The sequence below is a fragment of the Lygodium microphyllum genome, chromosome 21, assembly GCF_053477565.2.
Source record: "Lygodium microphyllum isolate KBCC chromosome 21, Lygodium_microphyllum_v1.1.10, whole genome shotgun sequence".
Classification (NCBI taxonomy): Eukaryota; Viridiplantae; Streptophyta; class Polypodiopsida; order Schizaeales; family Lygodiaceae; genus Lygodium; species Lygodium microphyllum.
The window spans coordinates 23,600,887-23,627,647 of NC_141155.1; the positions used below are offsets into that span (position 1 = coordinate 23,600,887).

At 44.0% G+C, this 26,761-nt stretch overlaps 1 protein-coding gene across 5 annotated transcripts in view; it reads left to right on the top strand.

Moving 5' to 3' along the window:
- Window positions 1-26,761, top strand: part of LOC148017813 (RNase L inhibitor protein-like protein) — a 94,644-nt gene that overhangs the window by 65,110 nt on the left and 2,773 nt on the right. For all 5 annotated transcript variants that reach the window (XM_087661677.1, XM_087661678.1, XM_087661681.1 and 2 more), the window contains one exon: window positions 16,941-17,053. In XM_087661677.1, the coding sequence (XP_087517803.1) occupies window positions 16,941-17,053 (113 nt within the window). The remainder of the gene's footprint in view (window positions 1-16,940; window positions 17,054-26,761) is intronic.

A 26,761-nucleotide genomic window follows, 5' to 3' on the forward strand; every position in this document is an offset into this window, starting at 1 on the left:
GTCACATTAGTCAACAAAGATCTAACAACTTATAATATGAAAGATATTTACTCTAGTGTTAATAGCTTCTTATTATATATGAAGGAAGCTATGATAGAGACTAAACGAGGGAAAAAGGCTTACATCTACTGTAGGTCAAAATGACCTATGGGACTAGACTGCTAAATACAATCGATTCATGTTCTGTCTTGTTGTGGATAAATAAAACAAACAAAAAAAGTAGTCATAGGTGTGCACAAGAGCTTTTGGCTCTCATACCATCCTCAAAAATCCAACACAAGGTTATGATGGAGGGATGTCAACACATCTATGATGGTATTTGCTGACGTGAGTCTCTTGGGGCGGTTCGATAGTGATGTGAAATGATAGCATGGATCCTTGAATAGTGTTGTGGGCGTATGGACACCAAGGGTATATGGCCTCTTAGCTCTACACATCTCAATGGCTCTCAATGATTACCCTTCGGCCCTCTGTAAGATTGAACGAGTGAGCCTAGGCTGGTGCTCATGGAACTTGAGTTGGTGGTGGAGGCCTTAAAAATTTTATAAATTTTCATTCTCTCTTGTCTTGTGTACCATTGATACTGCTTTGGGGAAATTGGGTGTTTGCAAAGCACTCCAAAGTATTGTCCCAAGCATTTGTAGTTAGGGAAACCATAACTTAGCGCATAGGGGACTGAATCCCTCATGGAGAAGGCAGTAGTAGTGGCCATTATCTTGTGATAGGCAAGAAAATAGCAAATAGTAATCATATTTGGCATCTTTGAGATCTCGTCCCCTAGTACATCTTAGGAGTATGTGCATGTTCAACTCAAAGTTGGTGCAAGGAGGTCATCATTTGGCCTGCAATACTTTGCATCCCAAATGCCATATCAAGACGTCTCTCCTGTCAAGGGCCTTCTTTTGACTAGGATGATCCATCAATGCTCGATTCCCATTGCGATGGATGCTTTCAAGTTGCTTCTCCATTGCAAGACACCAATCAAGACTCAAGATGCTTGAGGGCTTGAAATGGGCTATGTAATCTGTTGTATAGACATACACAAATGTGGCAATGGATGCGAGCCTAACAGTGCATCTAGGATCCTTTGGGATGGAATCAGATGGAATGATCCTCAAGTCCTATGTTGTGTGTTGATACAAGCAAGGTAACAGGTGTCAGAAAAGTGTGCAGCAATGGAAGCACAGAGATACTGCTGTAATAGACTGCAATAATACAATGAACAAAAGAGAACATTTCAAGGACACAAGAACTCAAAGAGAATAGGCCGGGGAAGTGGAATCCATATACCAACACTCAAGAACAATGCAAGGTACGGGCAAGGAGTCATCTGCAGTGTGCACAAGTCCCCCTCTCACCAAATGGAAGTAGTTGCGCTAAAGGATGAGTATGAGTGAATGACTGAGGAGAAGGGAGCCTGCCTATAAATATTAAAAATAATAATACCAAAAATGACTAGGCTGCTAGCCTCAAAAATAGGCACCAAAAATAGGTCGGCCAGCATAAATATGCACTGGCAGAAAAACTGAAATGCCCATACACAGACTTTGACACCCTATGAGATGTGCTTTGTACCCTTTCTCAGATCGTGCGTGATCAGTACAATAAAATATACAATGATAATGACTCATAATAGTAAATACAACAATGACCATCATATCAGACCATGTATATCTAAGGAAGTGGGTGATCAAGCCACCACCGAGGTGCATTGGAAAGACACTGATGTTGATGTTGATTGTACCAATCCCTAACTACAGAAATTAGTAATAGCCAAATCTTGATGCTTATCATGAACCAACTCCACAAAAAGCACATCGTGACCATGGATTCCCCCCTTTGGTTAGATTGCCAAAGTGTCCCATCATATGAGCTTAGACTACAAGTAAAGACCACTCTATGTCACCCTCTCACACCCCCTCTTTGGCACTAGAGAGTTGTGAGGGATGATAGCACCACTAGGGCTAGAAGGAGGAAGAGGATGTAGGATATGAAGAGAGATTGAAGTCTCCATCAGATGAGAAGCCCAAGAGTTCAATAAATCTTTATGATGATAGTCTTCTTGAAGAAGACGAACACCCTAAGGTATGAAATATAATTTGAAGTTACCCATTGAGTTTATGTTAGACTTTATTATGCATTATAGATAAATATCTTATATCTTGTACTGTTGTGGTTTGTTGTGTAGATTGAGATTGAAGATTTGGACAACTTTCTTGGAAGGGCCAAGGGCTCTAGGCCAATGAAGCATGGAAAAATTCAAAGCCTTGGCCATTATATTGGAAACTTAAACAATCAAATAATTGTAATATATCATAGGCCTTAATGGCATGCGCTTTCATTGTGGAAGAGGAGCCCTTTATAGCCTTTGCCTCTGCCTTTTCCAGAGGACTGGAGTCGGAATTCGAATGTGAAGATTATAAGGATGGTGACTCGTTGGAGGAGCCCCCTAACCTTCTTCTTCTTCTCCTTCTCCTTTTCTTTCTCCTTCTCCTTCTATTGTACCGCTAGTTGCTTGCATGCCCCTTGTGGCTACAATGATAAGACTATGCTTTCTTCTTCTTTTGCTTGTCACCCCTTTGAAGTTGCAAAGGCTTCCTATTTGTCCCCATATCGAGATGGTAGACTTTGCTATAATATAAAGAAATCACATGCTCAAGCAGCATAGAGGTCAAATACTCGAAATTCAGAGGTGTTGCTGATGTTTGTGCACATAAGGCATTGGTCACCTGATTGAAGTCAAGAGGAAGCTTGTAAAGAGTAGTCCCCCCAAGATGTGCTTTTGGAAGGGCAGATTGCATGTGTCGAAGTTGATTGTATATCCACGTCACCCAAAGAAGGAACGACTAAATCGTGGTAGTCACCTTGAATTTTAAAGTTTGAAGTTAACCACAAAGAGTCATGACTCATATGGTCGATGGAGCCTCATACATAAGCTATAACTTCTCCCATAGTATTGAATAAGTATTGCAGGATCTTTGGAAGAACAACTTTAGAGATGCATCAGAGAAGAGCAAAGTGGGCATTGGAATCATCTCTTCCAAGCAAGCATTGCTTCTGCATAGATGTCTTTGCCCCAATCATTTGGAATAGGAGAGGGCATTTGGGGATGTAAGATGGCACCTAAAATGTACCACAAAGTCTCTGGCTCCCATCCGCAAAGCTGGCGCATCCTCTCATTTGCTGCAACATGACTCCATCAACTTGTCTCAATCATTAGCTGATGTGATGAGGTGCGGATCTGTCCAATAACAACTCGAAGCCCATGAGAGAGTTGAGCATCCATATATCTCGGTCTCACTATGAGACCATCATGGAAAAGCTGCAAGAAGTGACTAGTATTGTGCCATCTTCGTGCCTAATGGAAAAGGGGGCTTGGACCAAGTCCTCTCTGTCTCCATTTTAGTGATGTCTGCTCTAATCACTCTATTCAACTCTGAATGGCTGAGACTCAAAGTGGGAGAATCAAGGCTATAATCAATCGGTGGCAATCTGTCTATATTTATGCCATGCAAGTTCAACCACGTACTCATATGTGCGTACCAACATTGTCTATCTCCATCTGCTAAATTGTCTTGAAGACTCCAAAGCTAGCCTAGGGTATCGGTCTTTGGTAGCTGCCATATCCTTTGGAGGAAAGTGATTGCTTGGAATAGCGCTTCCACTACCATGGGTGCTGCACCCAACTCTTCTCGGATGATCTCTTGTGGTATTGAGGCTTTTGCCCTTATCATACTATGTGCTATCATCATGACGAGCGGTCTCTCCGTATGTTCCCAACCATCATAATATTGTGCTTCATGTCTGTTACAGTCCATGACAGGCATCTGTCTAGTATGAAAACGGCTTGGGCCCCAAATGGCTGCTCCATAGAGCAGTGTGGGCATAACTAAAGTGTGTGTGACCCGGATGTACACATAGTGTCACCCAAGCTGCTGAGGTGTTAAAGACAAGCTGTTGAGGTGTTAAAGACCATAATTTTAGTCTTTCCAAGATTAGCCTTGAGGCCTTTCTCTTCACAAAACACATGCAATGCATCCAGATGTCGTTGAAGCCCCTCATGTGAATTTGAGATGAGCACAATATCATCTGCATATAGCAAAATTGGTATCAATACCCCTACCAAGTTGGCTTCCATACCACCCCATCTCGGTATGTAATCAGAAATCTCATCAATGTACAATCCAAACAACAAAGGAGAGAGCGGACAGCCTTGCTTTACACCAACCGTGCTAGACACCGAGTCTGTTATGCCTTCAAGCACTCGTACTCTACCTATCACTGTCTCATATAATGTATAAATACACCACTGCATATTCACTAGGACCCCAATGGTTTGCAACCTCTGCATGAGGCTTGCATGTGGTACTGTATCAAAAGCTTTGTGGAAATCCACGAAACAACAATAGGTTTTTTGCCTTCGTCATTGTCCCTCCTCAATCAAGGCCCTTATCGTGAATATATGGTCTAATGTATTGTATCCTTGGTGGAATTCAGCTTGTCCTGCAAACCGTATCCCCTTTGTTTCATCCCACCAACTCAACTCATGCTCCATAATAGAGGCATATATCTTCACTAGCATATGGCCAATCATAATAGTGCGGTAATTGTTAGCAACCAATGGATCTCCGCTCTTAAAAATCGGCACTATTGTGTCGTCAAACCAACTTGTTGGAAACCCCTTACACATAGTTGTATTGAAGATATTTGACAAGATAGGGGCAAATGCATAACATGCATGTGCAAAATGTTCTGCCACAAGGCTGTCTTGATCATGTGCTCTCCCATTCTTTAACCTCCAAATGGTATATCTCACATTTTTTCCGTTAAGAATCCACATCGTGTTGGCCTAGAGTTTGATGGATAGGGAATCTGCTCTTGTGATGGAACATCATATAGTGCACTAGCATGTTCATGCCATACCATAGGTGATGACAACTAAATTGGGGGTTGTCTACCGTGAAATTTCCTCCATGCCTTCTTGTTGTCCCTGCTCAAAAAGAGCTGATACATCTCAGACTCTAGTTTGGGTAAATAATCCCTCTTCTTTTTCTACACAAGATGACGGAAGACATTCCTTGCATGCTTGTGTGTGCATGTCCCTAGTGCAATATCCCTCTGTAGGTGTTTGTCTGCACTCATCATCATACCAAGTATTTTGAGGAGCAGTGCATCTGCGTGGTGCAGTAGAGCCCATCTTACATAGGAATGCCCCTATAGTCGTTGTATGTAAAACCTTCCCTAGAGATTTAGTGACATCCTCCTATGGTTCATGTTGGTCTAGCTAGCTTAAGCCATCTCGTATTGCATCACTATAGATATGCGAAGTTTGCTCTAGAAACTCATAGTGTATCTGTGTGGTACCAATGTGGCCTATGAGACCAGAGCAATACATACAATGATGTTGTGTTTCTCCTCTAGAATGAGAAAAGATAAAAAACATGTCTATAAGACTAAAAAGTAAAATAGTGTCCTATAAAAAGAAAACATGTCAATGATCTAAAAGTAAAAGTAGAAAAATAAAACTCTCCATCAATGAGATGACTGTCCTCTAAGGAGATGTATCTTTGTATGGTCGAGGTGTCTCTCAGCATCTGTCTCCTGTGGTGCTCAATGATAGCTCTAATTTGTCTATGGTGTGGTTGTCTAGGCCTTCATCCAGGTGGACATGGGTGCCAAGACCGGTAGAGTGCCATTGCTCTATCCAAAGGGACAACTACAGAAGATGAGGTCCAATGATGATGTACTCCTGTATGCGGTAAAAAAGTCAATGACCGCTCTTTGTCTATGTGAGTCGAGCTGTGGAAGCCTCCTACTCTGTAGAATAGATGCTTTGCACCTTTGGAGCTCCACGAGGAAGAAACCCAAGTATTTCTAATCCTCAAACTACATAATTCGTCTCAAGGATCCAAAACCCTCTCGAAACAGACAATGGTATTTGCCGCGTATATCATAATATACCATGCATAGGCAGATGCAATGTTTCTCTGTCTCTGGCTATTTGTCGAAGTGGGCATATGCATTCCTTTGTATGTATTTCCTCCCATTTGCCTGTCTGAATCCTTGGGTGGTGGGATGAGGTGCGGATCTAACCAATAATTGTGCGCAATCCATGAGGCAGCTATGTATCCATGTAACTGGGTTGGGTGATGAAACCATCCTCAAATACTTGAAGAAAGTGGTTCTGGTAGTGTGCCATCCTCGTGCCATGGGGCAAGGGGGGATGGATCCAAGTCTTCTCTATATCTAACCTCAGTATGTCAGCTTTGATCGCATGGTTCACTGCTTAGGTCAAGTGTAGGGAAATCCACAAGCTATAATCAAGGGGGGGTAGTCTGTCAATTTGCAGCCCATGTAAACTCATCCATGTACTCATTTGAGCATACCAACAATGTCTATCACCATCTACTGCTAGCTGTCTAGAAGAGGCTAGGGCTAGCCGTGGGTATTTATCTTAGGGAAGCTCCCATAGTCTATGTATGAAAGTCACTGCTTGGACCAAGGTCTCAACTACCATGTGTGATGCTTCCAACTCAGCTTTGATAATCTCATGTGGGGTCAAACTCTTTGCTCATATCATATGTGAGATCATCATGACTAGTGGTCTATCCATATGCTCACACTTGTCATAGTATTCCTTCTCCACTCCATCTTGGTCTATCCATAAAGCAGTAATGGTATCAGCACTTCAACTAGGCTAGCTCCACATATTTTGAAATTTCTTCTAGAAATAGTGTCAGTGAAAGTGGGCAGCCTTGTTTTACCCCAATGGTGCTATTGACTATATCTAAGATGCCCTTAGGAATCCATACCTTGTGTGTCACTATCTCATACAAGACATAGATACTCCATTGTATCTCTACGAGCACATCAATGCCTTGCATTCTTCTCATGAGTCTAGCACATGGCCTTGCAAAAGTCCACAAAACAATAGTAGATCGTTTTCTTGAATGCCTTGCCTTCTTTACTGATTGCCCTCAATGTAACTTTGCTGATTGCCCTCAATGTAAAAATATGGTCTAGAGTTGTATATCCCCTCTTGCAGCCATCCTATGGCCTTTTGATATCACATCATGCATCTCGACACATTCACTCAATGCTTGTTCCACAATAGAGGTATACATTTTGGCCAATATGTGTCCAATCATGATGGTTCGATAGTTACTAAGTAGCATGGGGTCTCCACTCTCAAAGAGTAGCACAATAGTATGGTTTTACCAAACTGGTTGCACAGATTGCCCTGTTAAAGATGTGAGCCAACGCTAGTGCTAAGGTATCACAAGCATACGTGAAGAGTATTGCTACTAAACCATCATGATCTTAGGCTTTCCCATTTTTCAGTTTCCATATGGCATTCCTCACTTTTTTTTTCATGAAAAATCTGCAATGTGCTGGTCTTGAGGTTGAGGGGAGTGGCATAGGTTCTTGGCCAAGAACATCATAAAGTATGCAAGCATATTCATACCAATCATTCGGTCTAGTAATATGTGTAGGTGGTTGGCTCTCATGCATCCTTTGGCATGCTCTCTTTCTGTCAAGTCCCAAGTGTTGGGGATAAATGCACCTGTGCCTATGTAACGTGTCCACTTGTATCTTCAGGACACGTCTTAGCAGTCCATCGGAAAGGATGTCTAGAAAGCTCCGCCCGGCACTCCCATGGAATGTTACGGGGTTTGCGATCTAGGGCTTTCCGCGTCTGCCACGTAGCGGAAGTATTCCGGCCGTTCCCACTTAGGATCGACCTGAATTAGGGTTTTCCTTATTGGTCATTTCCTAACGGCAACTAGCGTCGGACCCAAGCGAACTACTTTATGCAGAAACGCCATGTCCGAAGCGGATTCACGCTACACTTGGTTCAAGGAGAATGGGAAACGAGAAGGATGCAAAGCTCAACCTCTCTACCATAAGGCATAGTCCCATTCCATTCCCCTAAAACAGCATAAATCAGATTCAATCATAACTCTAGGTCAACGCTTTTGTTGTTCGTGTTCTTTGACGATCTTCCTGCTGTCCATCGTGATTTGAGAAAAGTTCCCGGCCAACTGGGACCACCCATCCGTAGGACGGGGACCTATGGCCCATCCTTCGCACTTTCCTTGGGTTGTTTTAGTTATTTAATTACCTAACACATTAGTTGGACATGTAACAATTAGCTTCTTTAATTAACCCGTTAGGCACTGGTTCTTTCACGTAATCTTATCACTTGACGTAGAAAAACAATGTCAAACAAGTTCCTTATTAACAGGTTATCATATTTATCTTTGAAATACAAAAAGTCCAGCCCGTAGGCTTATCCACAATCCGCCCGAAGGCTATCCAGCAATCCACAAGGATCACTAATCCAAGTTTCCGCCCGTAGACTAGTATGCGGCCCTCGAGATCCAATCCCGAGTCATGCTAGCCTCTTGTGCAGGGCCTGGAAGGTGAGGGATTTACGGCCAGAGCCCCCTCTGGCACCCAAGCGTCCTCCTGCTCCAAGTAGCGCTCAACGACGAGACCTCACGCAGCGGGTTCGGTCCACTTGGCCGGCGCGGTTAACAATCCCCTTGGTTAGGGTCAAGCAAGCAGTCGGGGGTAACTAAAGCTGCCTCTCCCTTCAGGCCTTCAACCTGAAGTATAGATATCCATTTATCTTTTAATTCATTGATCAAACAAAGCCAAACAGTGCTCTAAAATCTGTAGCAAGCACAAACATTTCCATTGATCGTTTTTGTTGGCAAACTACTAAGGAATGAATCATTCCTTTCGAATGCGTTCAGCACTCGATCCGGGATGAATTGCAACTTGGCAAGATCCCCTATATCCTGGGTTAGGGCGTACCCTATTAACCCGACCTAGTCAAACCTTAAGTTCATAGGTTATTTCAGTTTATCGGTTGGCCTATTGCTTCCAAGCAATCTTCTTTACTTAAGAAAGATACTGAATTAGGATGATTATTCATCCTCTTGCAAGATAACTTGCGTAAGGACCCGCCAACCTCATTGTGAAAATTTGGCCATTCTTTTGTGATCCAGTCACAAGATCATATGACTCCGCACTTGCTGCGCAAGTGTCGCATCGAACTATGAGACTTATTCTACTCATTGAACGGAGTCACGAAACAATCTGTTCCTGATTACATTGAGCTGACGTCGTTAGACCTAGGGTTTCCAAGTTCCATCTTGTGAGAATCTTAGGGACAACCCTAGCTCAATTTCCAAATATGTTTCACTATCCCTACATTTCGGTGAAAGTGGGCAAGTATTTAGGTATAGGAGTTTCAATATGTAACAGATAGGTTACGTATTAATTCCTAGTGAATTTCTTGGAATTTAACTCATTCTAAACGAGTACTCCGCGGTTTAGGTGTTTTAGGTTTTATGCCAATTTGTTTAACTCTAGAAGATAATTACGTGATCATATTCACATGACTCGTTGTCTATGCGTAAATTGATTTTGCAACCCTAACTTGTCGATTTAAGGTCAGGCATAGATTAGGTTAATTCCAACTAATCTTCCTATAACTGCGAACAAAATTCATGTTAAACAAGCAACCTTTTTCTTGATAATTTATGCAGTTGACAAATGATAATTTCCTAGAGTTATGCATTGTAAGAGTCATCTCATGCCTTGCACTTTCCATGATGATTCATTGCGAAGAGGATATGGGTTAATAGTGCGAGATGCAGTTTATACTTCTAGGCTTAAACGAAGTATACTATTTTAATGGACATTAATCTAATTTTTAATTCATTTCAATGCATAAAGCTATTTGCTAGAAATGCATTTATGCTTCCTTTATTTTGCTTGTTTTATTGAAAGTATTAATGAGTAAGTTCCTCCGTCGTGAGCATTAAGGACAAAAATATATCCTATTTCTAACAATTAGTCTTGCATGATTGGATTACAACAATACCAAATAAAAATTAGGAAGGAAAACCTGGGCTTGGGGTGAGATATCCACGTGGATGCTGGGAGATGACCCTCTCGCGGCTGCGCCTTGGACTTTCTTAGGAGGCATTTCCGCCGTGGAAGTAGCTTTACAACTCCTTTTTGAAATTCCACCGTGGCTCCCTTTTGCAATAACTTGCACCGTCCATCGAAAGCAGTTTTAGAAGGCTTCCTCCTTGAAGTAGGGATTTCGAAAAGGGGGGTGTTTCACAATCTTTTGTGGATAAGACCCATTAAAGCCATAGGAGGGGCTTAATGGCCTTGTAAAAACTCGCACAAACGGGGAATTTAAAAAAAGTGTGGAATCCCTTACGAGGGTTTTTGAGTGGGAAAGGGAGGAGTTAAAAGACCCTCAACACTCTCTTTCCTTTTACAAGTGGGGGAAAAAAAAACTAAAGCCCAAGGGTATTTTGCATGGGGAAAGGAAAGGGCTAAGGGGGGGACCCTTAGGGGGGATTTGAGATACGGGGGGGGGGAATAAGGCCCTTTAAGGGAGAACTTACAACAAAAAAAAAACTATAGGAAAAAAGCTTTTGAGGGGGTGGGAAAAGGGCCTAGGGGTTTAAAACATGGGGGAAAAAGTAGCTTTAAAGGCTATAGGTAAGGGCCTAAGGGGGGAAATTTAAAACACGGGAGGGTGGAAGAAAGGGCCTTTAGGGGTAACCCTTTTATGGGGGAAAAGGCCCTAAGGGGAAAACTCCAAGGGGGAAAAGTAGCCTTAAAGGCTATAAAAACAGGGCCTAAGGCCCTTAGGGAAGAAATTGGGGGGGGAAAAAGTAATCCCAAGCCCACAGGAAGGGCTTAGGAGAGGTTTTTTTAAGACATGAGGGGGGGGTACAGTCGACAGCCGGCCCTCAAAGCTGGCGTAGGGCCTCGGCGGCAGGGCGAACTCATTTGGCGGCGCCCTATCCACGCTGCTACTGCAGCTTCTGGTCTCTTCCCGCGCGAAGACCACCTCACTCTCTTTCCCCCAGCGTCACGGCAGCCAGAATTCGTCGACCTCAATCTCTTCCTCACGAGTCTCTACGCTCACCCTTTCTGAATTTTGGTGGCGTTCCCCTCCCTGAATTGTTCATGGCAGCGCTCAGCCGTCCCCTTCTCTCTGGCCGCTCCATGGTTTAAATAGAGGAGGGGAGGGGGATGCTCCCTCCCTTGCATGTCAACAGGCATGGCTCCTTGCCTAGGCAAGCTCTAGCAAGGAGCTTGCATCTCTTGCTATTCCCCTCTTTCTCCAGCTCGACAGTCGGCTGGAGGAGAGGGGAAATAAAAAAATTTGCTTTTATTTAAAAGAATAATTCCAAATCTCCTAATGGCTAGTTCACATGAGCCTAAAGCCATCGGAATTTTACAGCCTAGCCACTCGTGTATTAGTTACACTAACAATACCCGTACCGTCTATTAGTTACTTGCACACCTGTACACTGTAGGTTGGCGGGTGCCCATCATTATCACTTTATTCTTTATTCTTTCAGTGACATTTGAAAAAGGGAAGGCTAGTCACAGATTGTGACTGTTGGAGTTTCCACATCCTCTCTCTTTTTTTCGTAAAAGGTAATTGTATTAATTATGAAAAAAATGTACAAGTTTACATAATTACAAGATACACGATGGCTCTAAGCCATCGAGTTACAAAAGTCATGGCAAAGACGCAGAGGAAATTGCCATATGCCAGGGAAGTAAGTCTTCCCGAGGGAGTAAGTCAGAGTGGCGAAGGAGATCTATCTGCCAATGTAGGAGACCTTTAAGCCTTGCAATACGTCCCGGAACATTAGAGGCCGAATCAAAAAGAAAGGCATTCCGAGTGGTCCAATTGTGCTAGCAGCCCCAGTATCTAAGAAAGTGAAACAAGATCTTCATATGCGACTGTGCCGGTGTGGGGTATTTGGGCCGTACAAAAACCCAATCAAAAGGGCTTAACGAGAAACCAACCACTACTCACCAAACCGCTGACAAGAGTGACCAGATATTCTTAGCGAGAGGGCAAGAAATAAATCGATGACGGGCCGATTCCACACTGGTGGTGCAAAAGAAACAATTGCCGTTAGAGATTCAACGCTTGGAAAGGGCTGAAGCAAGAGGAAGACCACCAATCATCACCCTCCAAAGAAAGACCTTGCATTTGAAAGGTGTCTTGTTCAACCAGCCCTCCATCACAGTTGCCTTCCACTATGACTGAGATTCACGTAATCCCCATATAGTATTAGCTTTAGTAACCAGCCATTGATGATCTTTAATCAGGAGATGATACACCTGGTTAGCTGAGGCCTTTTCGAGATTCAACCGACCTGCAAGGTCCCAGTCCTACCAAGGACGATTCAAAGCAAGGGCAGGAAACGGTTGTCTGCTCTGGAGTACTAGTAAAAGTTATTCCCATAAATCACGGTATCCACGAGGGATTCTGAAAAGCCTCATGGCTGTACGAAACGATATCAACACATTGCGACTGGGAAGGGTGGCACCTGCAACTGAAGTCAAGCCCAAACGTGCCATGCGGTTAAATTTTGGTTTGAGCTCATGTTTGCCATCCCAAGAAAGTAATCGCGAGGCTGCCAATAATTCCAGTTGGAAAGAGTTAGTATGTAAGTGGTCCTCCGCTGGATGCCAGCGAGCCTTCTGGAGAACCAATTTCCAGGAGCATACCAAATGAGTAAGTAGGGATGAGGAAGGACTAGAGAACCTAGAGTCTGCATTAAGAACATGCGACCAGGAGCTCCGAATTTGGATATTACCATGCACAAGCCCATGATCCTCAAGAAAATAATGGGCTATAACGACCCACGGGTGATGATCCAAGCGCATGGCATGAAAAAGGGGCCAACGAAGTGCTAGCATATGAGTTTCGGCATCCAAAATAGCCCCACCACCCATGTGTTTGGGGATACATGCATGCGACCAAGAAATCCATGAAATACATGCATGCAAGGAGTCCTTCTTCCATAACATGAAACGAATGTACTGAGTAAGAGCATTCAAAGTAGTAGTAGTCCAAGGCAGCAATGGCAAGAAATATGTGAGCATTGACAACATAATTGTCTGAGCCACTTTGAGGCAAACATGGAAGGGCCAAGCCTGCGACTTCCAATACAGAAACTTGGCTACCAGTTTCTGTGAAATCCACCCTAGTAGTTGCTTTGGCCGAACATCAACACCCAAAGGGTACCCAAGATGCCTGACAATGGAACCATGGGGAACAACCAGTCCCTGCTAGCCCAATGACTGTAAATCTGACTCCATGCAACTGAGAATGGCTGATTTGAAAGCATTGATATGAAGACCAGACGCTTGACTAAAGAGCGTCCAAACATCTAATGCTTTGCGAAGATTATCCTTGTCCGCACGCAAAATCATAAAGCTGTCATCAGCCAAAGATTGACTAATGAAGTGCTGTCCAAAAGGAAGAGAGAATCCAACCAACTGAGTCGAAGCTGCCATAGAAGATAACATCGAAAGAACCGAATGAGTCGCAAGGGCAAAGAAGAGAGGACTCAAAGGGCAACCCTGTCTCACAGAGCGTGCAAGGACAAATGGCTCGGTAACACCGCCATTTAGCATAACTTGCGAAGAAGCCGCAGCACTAATGGTGTAGATCAAGCGGGACATCCGAGTACCAAAGCCCATAGCAGACATAAGTTCTGTAATGAAAGACCAGTCTAAATAATCAAAAGCCTTTTCCAGGTCCAATTGAATCAATACCACTTCCTGATTAGAGTGCCTTGCATAGTCAATAGCCATTTGCACATTTAAGATATTATGCAAAATGTTTCGGCCCTTAATGAAACCATATTGAAGAAGATGCATAATGGCCGGAAGATGCTTGTGGAGCCAATTCGCCATCAATTTGGAAAAGATTTTATACATCGAACCCATCAAAGAAATTGGTCTCCAATGTTTCAACATTGATGGCGAAGGAACTTTTGGAAGCAGTTTGATAAGACCTTCTTTCCATGAGGAAGGCATGAACCCCGTTTCCCAAACCTGCTGAAACATAGTCGTCAATGGTTTCACCAGTTGAGTAGCAAAAACCTCAAAGAATTCATTGGTGAGACCATCCCAACCGGGACTTTTATCCTTGGCTAGGTATAACAAAACATCCATAACCTCTGCCTCACAAATATATGTCTCCAAAGTAGTTTGCATGTCATGTGAAACCTGATTGCGGACCAAATCATAGAAAACTGAGCGTGCATGAGTAACTTGGTTAGAAGGTGAAGGAGAAGAACCAAGAAGGTCTAGAAAATATTCATGCACATATTCACAATAGTTTGAGGGTCAATGACCATTTGACCTTCTGGATCCTGGAGTCTAGTCATATTTTCTATAGCAGGAGATGCCTGTAGAGCTCGAAAGAACTTATGAGTCTGACAAGCACTATCTTGCAAATTCTCAGTCAAATTTTACAATTTGGCATGCTGAAAAGATTTCAACTGAAACTCTTTAATAAGATCCACCAAACGCATCGCCAGTGGCAGCAAAAATACATCATCTGGAGTGTCCACCAGCAGAGAACGAACCAAAGCCAGTAAGTCCTCCGCTGCTTGTCGACGCCGCTGACAAAGAGAGGCATGATGGATCCCATACTGCCGAACAACCCGCTGCACATTAGAGAGCAATCGTTCAAATGAAGCATTGCCCTCAGAGGAGAAGTCCAATAAGAATCTATCAATCAATTGCTGCATATAGCCCCGAAAGATTGAATGCTTCAAATAAGACGAGTTGAAACGCAAAGGGAGTCTATCCAGAAATTGCTTAAAAGGTGCAGTGCAAGCATCTTAAGCTGTAGAGGGAAATGGTCCGACAAGGCATATTGCTGCAACACTTTCATTTCCAGCATCTCAGGAAGAAAATCATCATTCTGCATGATGTACATGCGGTCCAACCGCGACCATGTAGTTATATACTGCGCAGAATGGAAAGTAAACCCTGTAGAAGAAGGGTGTAGCCAAGACCAGAGATCTTGCTTAAGTATGGCAAGAGCAAACACATTCCACACACGACTTTCCGGAGCGTCCATCACCGAATGCTCTGATGTGGACTGTGAAGAATCAACACATCTTCTCTCTCTCTCTCGTTCCTTTCACCATAGCGCTTGCTTCTGCTCCGTGCTTCCACTTCAGGGCTCACTATCTTCAACTGGTATTAAACCCATCCTCCTCGAGAGCTCGAGGCATTGCTTCAGCTTGTGGAGAATACCTTTAGCTTATAGTTTCAATGGCAGCCATGGATTCTTTACTCGGAGGTATGCATTGAGCCCTATCTTCTACCTGGCTTCTTTCCCCCCTTGAAGGTTGTTCCAGGGCTTTACTCAATTCATTTGAGCACCTTAGAGTACTTCCAAAGCCTCAGTAACATCAGCAGGAGCAGCAACAACAACGTGAATTGTGCTTGTTGCTGCCGTCACTCATGCTTCCCAAGATGTCTTTTTGATACTAGATCATTTGGGGATGTTATGCCAATGTATTGGAATGCTATGGGACTGATTTGAGCACTCTTTTGCTCAGTTTTATAGAGGTTTTTTACTGCTGTAATAAGTAGGGCTGAATGCTATTTTGTCAGAGAAACTTGATGCCTATTACTTATTGATGCTTCCCAAGCACTTTAGATACTACACCAGGGTATACCATTGATCTTACATGCTTGGTTATGCTTTTGGAATGCTTTGTAGTTGAGATTGGAGCTTTGAATCTTGACATTGACTGCCATTCACTGTTATGTATGGCCATTTGATGCTCCAGTAAGAGCTTTGCAAGTTACTTGGGTTGGATGCTTCCGGATATAAGCTACTTGGATCTTGGATGTATGAATGCCTTCCACGATGTTTTGAGCTTTGTTTGCTTGTCTGGCATTTGACTTTTGTTTCAATGGGAGTCGCTACTTGACATTGGGATATTACATTGAGCATTTGGCTACGCAATTGAGCTTGAGGGTCTTACAGTGAAACCATGGGACTTGGTGACATGCACATGCTTTTGTCATGCTTTATGTATGTAGTTGATGCTTAGTGGGCTGATTTGTCCTACTTTTGGGCCAGCACCTATCTTTGTCATGATGTTGTCAATGATGTATGCATCTTGGTTGGTTATGTGTTGATCTTCCATTACATAAGGAGGAGCTAAAGGGAACAAAGAAGAAAGTTCAAGAATTGGAAGAGCACATAAGCCAAATAAAGATATGCGAAGATGAGAACGACCATTAGGTCCAACAATCTGAACCAAAGAAAGAGATTCTAGTAAAGGAAGCCATAACATAGATTGAAGAAAAACAGCTTGAAACTTGGGTTGCCAAGTAAGTCAAGGTAGGAGGCTTGGATGGCAGATTGGACAAGGTCAAAGTCTTGGAAGATGAAGAGATTGAGAAAGATTTTTTTGTTCAAGAACACAAAATCAATAGGGCCATCCCTTTCATTGACATTGGGGACCTCACACTCACCCAGCTCAAGAACAGGCTGCAAGAATCAGCTAAAGTGCATGAAGGCCATCCCTTTCATTGACATTGGGGACCTCACACTCACCCAGCTCAAGAACAGGCTGCAAGAATCAGCTAAAGTGCATGAAGCCCGAAGACAATGGAAATGGGCGGTCTATTGACATGGTAGAGCCTTCATTGCAAAGTTTCAGACACCCAAGGTAGAAGGGAAGTGACCATCTGAAAATGTTTAGGTGGACCTTTTGACATATTATATGCCTATTTTATAATGCTGTCAATATCTAGTTGATTAAGCCTTTTCAACACCTGAAGTGGAATGTACAAATGATGATTGATGTATTTGATGTTGTCCTTTAGGTCAGTTTTGGCCGCTAGAAGACATTAATATTAACTCTCTTTTTTTTCATAATGAGTAATTTATATTATATCAAATGACTGCAAAAGTATTGAAAGTCAGGATTCAGATGACTGAAAGAGTACAAAAGTCGCGGCAAAGAAGCGGCAGAAATTGCCATATGCCAATGAACCAAGCCTTCCATAGAATCAGGTCACATCGCCTCCTAAATCTTTCTGCTTTGTGTACATAGGGAGCTACTGGAGGCCTACAAGGGATGTGGTACAGGTGCTGAAGTGATTGAAGTCCAAAACTCATGGCTATCAAGTCAAACAAGCTGTACCAAACCTCCATCGAACTCTTTTGGTAATACTTTGGGTGCCATGTCACCTTTGAATAAGCAATTTGATAATGTAAAGGTTATTATACGAATTGCAGTTTGTTCAGCATAATCAGCAGTTGTTTTCAAGTATCTATCAAGTTGTCTTGCTGTAGACCTGTATGTGCAGTCATGACTTTGATGAATAGATCTGTGTAATTGTTTTCTTATATAATTTCTAATATGCTTTAGAAATGTATCCACACTAGAACGAGTTTTGGTAAGTTGAGCCTTAATCCATCTCTGTATTGGGAAAAAAAACACCAGTACATGCCCCACATTTGAAAACAAAACACATATTCAGTGTGAGAAAACCTTAAAAGTATGCATGCACGTGTGATTGAAGTTTGCATGTGAATCCATATTGTAGACAAGATGCGATTGTTCCATTGTATTCTTGATCCTTATTGATGTGTAAATCTATTTGTACCTATGTCTTCTAGCAACCTATTCATACAAAATGTTGGAGTTCGTGACAACTAGGAGCAGACAAGGACTCAGGGTGTCAGCATCCATGGGCTGATGCCTGGATTGGGCAACATTAGCTGAGCCCCCAGATGCTGCCACCTTTCCAGTACAGCTTGGAGGTGCCATCAATGATCATATGCACTTAACAGCCATCAGCAGAACAGTGTGATCAGGCAGAACATAATTCGGCTGGATACCGTTAGGACTTGGAAGAGACAAGCACGTCTTGGGACAAAGATGGCCTTCTATTGGGACCTTCTACTCTCTCTGACACTTGACAACGTACTTGTACGACCAAGATACATGAAGTGCATATGTCCGATGGGGTTGGATGTGTGATCGGCCAGCTCCACCCCATCTTCACGTTCGCTCCACATTGAGTCAACTAGATATCAGCCATACTTTGGTACCATTGGTTGCAGGCCCTCCAAATATGGGGTCACACATTGGTCTCAAGGGAATGGTCCTGAATAGAGACACTGAGGTTAGTGTGGCCCGCTGCCCATGTCCCAGGAGGCAAGACAAAGGCCACTATCATAGACGGATCCAGACCATTATTGTGCACTTTTTAAGGTGCACTACCCATGGCATCAGTGAGGAGGGCATGCCAGCATGATTCAGTGAACCATGAGGGCCATTCTCAGACTACACACAACTCCCTACTTAAGTCAATTTTTTCCCAGGAGTCTTGTTTCCCCCTGGCACCATTTGCTGTCTTGTAAGATGTATGTGTATGTACCCTATGATCATAGATCTAGAGTAGTTTATCATGCTTTTATCAGTTTCAGCCATTTACCTTCAACTTAGGTAACTTTTTCTTTCTTTTGCACAAGTGCTGTATGCAGTGGAATCATGGCATGGTATTTGTCGGGTCTCATAGGCCACCCCCCCAAAAAGCGCAACAGTGCACGAAACGCGGGATGCGGGGGCACAGGAAACGCGGAATGAGGATGCGCAGTCCAGGTGGCCAAAACAGGCCATTTTTAACATACGAATTCGTACTGTACAGTACCGTACGGATAGTACTGTATGGACTGTTTCGCACCACGTACGGAGACAACTATGGTATTTGTATGATTTAGTACGAAAGAACTGGCCCTTTTTTGCCACTATCCCCCAAGCCTACGTATTTTTTTCTTTCTTTCTCCTTTCTTTTTTTTCTTCTTTCTCTCTCCCTAAAGCCTCTCTCTCTCTCTCTCTCTCTCAAGCCTCTAACACCCTCTTTTCGTTAAGCCTCTCTCTCTCTAGTCTCTCTTTCTCAACCTTCTCTCTCTCAAGCCTATTCGTATTTGTACGATCCTTCGTGTATGATGTATCCACTCCCATCTATGTACTTATAACTTATAGGTAACAATTGTGCATGTTGCACATGTGGCATGAGGTTTTGGCATGTTACCCTTAAATATTCATCTTATATACTCTAATAGCATTGCTATTTAGACTTTAAACATCTATTCTATTATCTTTAGTCCAAAATAATCAAGTTATTTTTTTTTCGTACTAATATCGTACCGTACTATATCGTACCTTTCATACTTGACAACTATGTGCTATTTATGGCCTATTTTATGCCTATTTATAGTGGGGCTCCTCCTCCTCCTTGATCATCATCATTATTCATCACTTGCAGATTTAGTCCATACCCTGGTGGAGAGAGGAGCTAGTGCCAATGCCCATGCAACCAGTGACTCACTGTTGTACGCACCTATCTTGTGTTTGGTATATGGATTCCATTTCCTGAGCACACCTCTGAGTTCTCTTCTTTTGCAGTTTTCTCTCTTTCTTTCTCTTCTGTCTTGTGTTTAGTAGTTTATTTTAGCACTTGTTTATGCTTTCATTGCTTCATCACTTTTGGCATTTTGTCCATCCTTGTGTCTCCAAATGTAAAGGAGAAGCCAGTTGCCTCACTAGTGTGAGTAGACTATTGTGGGACCGAAGGTGGAGGCTTGTTGTGCACCTTATCTTGGTCCATGTCCATGGGATGATCCACCAAGATGCTCTTTCAGTTAGAACATTTGGCTATGAAGTGTCCCATTTGACCGCACAAGAAACAGTGGCTGGCAAAAGTATCCCACTTGAGTTGGAACCAAAGAGACCTCATGCCGCTGCAATTGAGATGCAACTGATTGGGTCTCTTTCTAGTGGTATCCCACAACATGCACAGCTGATTGCGGTTGGCTGCCTCAGACTTGGAGGTACTAACACATGGCCAAGTGCAGCCATTGCATCTTTTAGAAGGGCCCAAAGGACTGCCAAGGGTAGCTCTCCACTTCCACACATACCGGAAAGGAGTGCTCGAGCAAGCATTGGAAATCTAGTAATGGATGCTAGGAGACAATGTGCACCAATTGTTTTTCAAAGAGAAGGGGCTGCGTATGAAGGAGGAAATCCCGTGCTGAAGTAGAAAGGACAGCCTCATAGAATCCACACTGTCTTGCTAAGATCTCCTCCACACAATCTGATTGAAGAATAGTTGCTAGCCACAGACAAATCTTGGCAAGCACAAGAATCCAACCAATGAAGGAGAGAATCACATCTTTCTCATGAAAAGCAGAAAAGGAGCGAAGAACCTCTTGAGTATGCACCTATGTATCGAAAATCTCCTCCTCTACGAAAGTAGGAATAGCTCTATGATTATACTTAACATATTCCTCAAGAAGGGAGTCTGCAAACTCGAGCAGCTGGTCGCAGTTAGGTTCTTGCAAGTCATGTGAAGTAGAAGCCACCTTAGCATATGAGTAGGGTGAAGAATCATCCAATTCAAGGGGTGCAGAAACTGAAGGAAATTTAGAATGGAGATTCATGTTGTGTTTGATAGAAGGCTAAACCTCAGGGGGAGGAGAAGTCCTCATTGATGCAAGGCACCGTGTCTTCTTCCATGGCATCTTCTTTCACATCCATTTTTGGTTCCAGAACTGCAGCAAACTGATCCATATCTTCTCCGATTTGGCCCGCCATCAAAGAACGGGGATTATCAACATATCCCTTGCTTTGCCCGAGTGTTGTAGCACAACAGGCAAGCGCATGGTACAATTGCGTGCCAGGGAACAATGTGTACCACAAGTAGAGCAGATCCTTGAGCATGAGTGCGAGGGTGCGCAGGTAGGGACACACAGTTTGTAAACCGTGCAAGCAAACAAGTAGGACCCTCAAGGCAAGGCAACAGGGCCCCTGGGGCAAGGTGGGACCCGAAGGCAGGGCTATGGATAGACAGACAACGTACTGGGTTGTGGACGGGTGAGAGGATTTGCAGTGGCAGGCTGGCACACACACAACAGTCTCTCTCTCTCTCTCTCTCTCTCTTATCTTCATGGATGAGGACCTGACTCAGATGCAGATTGCACACAGACGAGCATGCATGCCACAGATACTCTGCAACGGCTCCCTATGGTCACGACCGGACAGACTTGAGGAGATTTTACCCGACCATGATGTTATATTCCTCACAGAGACACATGAGAGCCCAGAGAGAGGGCTCCCACGCATTACAGGATTTGAGTGGGTATCTGCATACCGGGCTACTACTAGGCAGAGCACATCTAGGGGCTCAGGAGGGGTGGCAGTTCTATTCCGTCAGGGGATACAGAGACATATCCAGTTAGTGAGACAAGATGAGGAGGCCAGTTACATATGGATCAGAGTGCAGATATCAGATGAGAGATGGATCTATATGGCAGTATGCTACTTTTTACCACGAGGGTCTAGATATGCTACTACGCAGGGTGATATTCAGGCCAGAGATTCCCCCTCCCCTTATTCACAGCTCTCAGAGGACATTATTCTGTATTCTAGTTTGGGTGAGGTCTTCCTTATGGGGGACTTCAACGGGCGCACACAGAGCCGACAGTGTGAGAGTTTTGATATGGAGCAGCCAGAGATCATGAGAGCATTAGACCCTGAGGAGTTGGGGATCAATAGGGAGTCAGCAGATACTGGGCCAGACGCCACAGGGTATGGAGGGCATTTACTTGAGCTTGGTAGTAGACATCATCTTGTTATTTATAACGGGATGGCACGATGGCCATATTCAGGAGGTCTTACATGCTTCCCACATGGGGGGGGCGAGAGTACTGTAGATTATCTGCTCGGACTGATCGATGGGATGCATACTATCGAGTCCTTCGGCCTTGGGAGACTTCCACTCGGTGCCGATCACACCTTTCTCAGTTTCTCACTCCTCACCTCATTACCATCACCACCTGCAGATATCATACCCCACATGCATACTACCATACACTTCACTCATGAGCTCTCACATGTTTACTCACAGCATCTGGAGGAGCACATCACGTCACTTGATCCATACGCACCCCTTGATACACTGACCACTGATATCACACGCATTCTGCATGATTCTGCTACACTCAGTTTTCCACATCACACATACACGCACCCCCCTCGGACCGGTACCATGCCACAAAACAGGTGGTATGATGATGAGTGCAGAGATCTACGTCGACAGCTACACGATTTGGAGGCCAGAGGAGAGATCACACATAGACATGCGCAGAGACGCATGCACCGCTTGACCCGCCGTAAAAAGCGGGAATGGGAGGAGGAGAGGTATTGGGATATATACCACCTTCTTATGAGCAGAGATTGTGCAGAGGCATGGAGGCAGATTAGAGAACCACGCTCACCCACACCGATACATGACCCTGCAGTATGGTATGGATACGCACAAAGTTTATATCATGTATCCGCACAGCCGCTGATACCCACACCATGTACACCGAGACCAGGTATTTCATCCTTTTTCACCACTAGTATGGTGAAACATGCTATCTCACGGTTACAGCATGGCCGCGCTCGAGACCAGTTTGATCTTCAGGCAGAGCATATTATATATGGCAGAGACACATTGGCTCCACTCATTGCTCACCTCTTCAACCGTGCATTGTCTGAGGGGTTCCCTGACTCGTGGACAGAGCACACCATTGTACCTATCCACAAGTCAGGGGATCCTATGGATCCTAACATATATAGGACCATCATGATTGGGCCAGTTTTGTTCAAACTTTATGGCACGGTGATGGAGGAGGAGCTCAGCACGCTGGCAGAGAGAGAGTGCATGCGCACACCCGAACAGGCAGGGTTCAGACGGGCATTTTCTACCATAGACCACATCTTCACTCTCCGTTGTCTGATCGACCAGACACGAGTGAAGAAACAGAGATTGTACTGTTGCTTTGTGGATTTCCGCAAAGCCTTTGACACGGTTCCGAGAGAGAGGCTTTTCAGACGCCTACTTAATCTGGGGGTGGATGATGACATGATGTGGGGTATTTATGCACTATATGAGTGGGTTATTGGTAGAGTCAAATGTCCGGGAGGTACATCAGATCCCCTTGTGAGCACCATTGGTGTGAAGCAAGGATGCCCACTCTCACCGACTCTATTTGGGCTATACATTGATGAGATAGCAGAGTTTATTCAACAGCGAGCCGGTGGAGGTATAGATCTCAGTGGAGCCACAGTTCATATCTTACTATATGCAGATGACATTGTGTTGGTCTCAGACTCAGCTCAGGGATTAAAGCAACATTTATTAGCATTGGATGATTTTTGTATACGGAGAGGCATGACAGTGAACCTTGGTAAAACCAAGGTTCTTATATTCCATACATCAGCTCAAATACGCAGACAGAGTATTTTCATGGCAGCAGGAGGGAGTATTGAGGTCACTGGATCATATGTATATTTGGGAGTCACCTTTACAGCAGCTTCAGGGACTTTCTCGATGACACAGGCAGCTCGTGACCGCCTCACTAGAGGATACTCAGCATTGGCTCTTATGGATCGACAGTGTCATCAGGCACATTTCCAGGAGCCCCACACCAAGGGGTGGCTCTTTGATACTCTAGTCACTCCAACACTGATGTATGGAGCAGCTATATGGGGGCCGGGCCTTGCCGATTATGTATGGACATTGATGGAGAGACCTCAGGTGATCATGATATCTAGATTGATTCGCAGCAAGGCCTCAGTCCCACATGACATTGTGCGAGCAGAGCTTGCCACACCGCCCATACTAGTCAAGGCATTATTTCAGACAGTCTGCTTCCTACACAGATTTCAGGATATGGACAGAGATCGCATTGCATATAGAGCATATATGGCATCTCAGGAGATGGCTCGAGCGGGGGATACCACATCATGGTATGCACAGACTAGAGCTTGGTTTGACAGACATGGGCTGGACATTGATAGACTCCCACCTCTTCTATATGATACTCAGGCTCCCACTTACACCCTCTCTCTCTCTGAGAGGAACAGAGTCATCAGACAGGAGATATGGCATATTTATATGCAGAGGACATGGGTCAGCCCTGCACAGCCACTGCCATCGAAGATGGCACATTATTATACACAGTTCTTGAGGATATCAGAGCAGGGATTCATAGAGATTCCGAGATATATGCAGATCTATATGCCACATCGATTGAGAGTTCTTATTGGACAGCTCAGGGTATCATCACATCAGCTTATGATTGAGAGTAGCAGAGCCAGTGGCATCCCGCGGGAGGAGAGGATATGCCCCCTTTGCAGATCAGAGGTAGAGAGTGAGGAGCATTTTGTTCTCAGATGCCCGGCATACTCAGAGTTGAGATCTAGATACACATTGAGCAGCTCACTTCAGGGATGTATGACTGATATGGATCAGAGATCATTTGGTCGTTTTCTGGGAGAGGCATGGCACATCAGAGAGCAGAGCACACAGCGGGTCCCAGTCAGAGAGGGGCCCACCCAGATGACTATTACACAGTTCTTTCAGACAGACAGAGTAAGAGCTATTGTACCAGCCTCCAGCCAGGCCTCCGGGCTCACACTACAGCAGGCTGAGGATGAGCGTACCCGACGCTGCACGAGGATCCGTGGGTTTCGGACCCCACAGCCACACTGACAGGAGATCCGGAGGATTCTTGATCTACATCAACAGCAGACTGAGATCCGACGACACTCGACACATTGGATCTCAGATCTCCAGTTTGCTCTTTCTCCACCGCCGATGTACCATATCCTGCATCTAGGAGGGATCGCCTGCTATTAGCGACTTCGACGACTGCTACTACATCCCAGGATAGTATATCTCCCTGCATCTGTTACATATACACATCGCACGACTTTATCACAGCCGACAGTTGTTCCCCTATCACAGCCGACATTTGTTCCCCTTTTGTAGCCATTATCTGGAGTACCAGAGCTACATACGCACATACACATACACGACACTTATCACACTCACAGCACCGTATTTTCAGTTTCCAGTTTTTAGCTTTTCATTCAGCACTTTTATTTTGGATAGCTGGACCTCATCAGTTGTATCACAGTTTGTCTCATAGGCCAGTTTTGGTCTTTAGAAGACGTTAATATAACTTTCTTTCTTTCTTTCTTTCTTTCTCTCTCTCTCACGTCTAATAAGTAATTATATTATTATTTACGAAAAAAGTACAAGATTGCAAGATGTAGGATGGCTTTGGGCCATTGTGCATAAACTAGACACAACAAACTCAATAGATGCTCTCTGTTCAAAAGTTAGATAAGGAAAAGATACAAAATCACGGCAATGAAGCAGAAGAGATTGCCATATGCCAAGGAACTGACTCCACCACATGTTGGATAAGATCTAATTGCCAGTGCAAGAGATCTTTGATTTCGGCAGTGTCACTGGATGCCCATATCAGAATTGAAGACAAAGCATTCTGGGTGACCCAATTATGCCAAAACCCTTAAATAAAAAATTGAAACATAATCTTTATATGCTCTTGTATTGAGGTGGGATATTTTGGGTGGGATATTTTGGCCTAGCAAAAACCCAATCAGAGGGGCACAACAACAGACCAGCCACAACTCTCCAAATATCGGACAAGAGGGTCCAAATTGCCAAGCTAAAGAGCAGGAAACAAATCGGTGACGTAAGGACTCCACACTAGTCATGCAAAAGAAGGGGTTATTGTTTGATATTTGGTGCTTCAAAAGAGCTGAAGCAAGGGGCAATCCACCAATGATCACTCACCAAATAAAGACCTTGTATTTAAAAGGTGTCTTGTTCAACTGTCCCTCCATCACACTCATCTTCCACCAGGCCTTAGATTTATGCATACCCCAAATCGCATTGGCTTTGGTGACCAGCCAATGACAATCCTTAATCATGAGATGGTACACCTAGTTGGCCAAAGCCTTTTGAAGGCTAAGACGGCCATCAATATCCAAGTCCTGCAAAGGACGATCAAGAACGCGTGCAAGAAAGGGATGCGTAGGTTGTAGCATCCTGTCAAGCTGACCCCATAACACATCATACCGACGAGGAAACTGAAAAATCTCCTAGTTGTGTGGAAGGACATGAGCATGCCATGGCTTGCTAGAGTAGCATCAGCAACAGAAGACAGACCCAGGCATGCCATATGGTTAAATTTGCAGCTATCTTCCTATTTCCCATTCAAGGAGAGCAACCACGACACAGCCAATAGCTCCAGCTGAAAAGAATTGCCTACCAAATGATCCTTTGTAGGATGCCAACGCACCTTTTGAAGAACTAGGTGCCAAGTACCAACCAAACGATTCACCAAAGAGAAGGATGATGTCGAAAACTGGGCGTCAAAGTTAAGAATGTGCCACCATGAAGCATGTATGCTAGTATTATCATGAATGAAGCCCCGGTCTTTCAAGAAAATTCGAACAATAAAGACCCAAGGATAATGGTCAGTTCCATATCTAACAGTGTGTGTGTGCACGCGCGCATGCGTGTGCACCCCATGCGCATGCATGCATTTGCCACATAATAGTAGTTCAAGTTGAACAAGGCTGTGAGCTGCCAACTTGTCTGTCTAACATGTGGACTTTCTAGCCTGACAAGTCATGCATCATTAGTAGTCAAGTTAATATCCATGTTTTAGGAAACATTCTTATGGGGTGAATGGCTGACATATTGCACCTGTTAAAAATTTATTCTTTCATATATCATCAAACTGTTGTGGGAGAAAGAAGGGGGAAGGGTTGGGTGATATCTAGTCAGCCGGTCTCAATTCGTTTTCCTCTATTGTTGGAGAGAGATTGACTGCAACACTTTCAAAGAGGCTTTCGCACTTCCCTCATGCCCACTCAATTCGTTTTCCTCTATTGTTGGAGAGAGATTGACTGCAACACTTTCAAAGAGGCTTTTGCACTTCCCTCATCCTCTTTGAATCTTAATGTAGTTTTTCTAGTAGCCTCTCAAGGAGTGAATA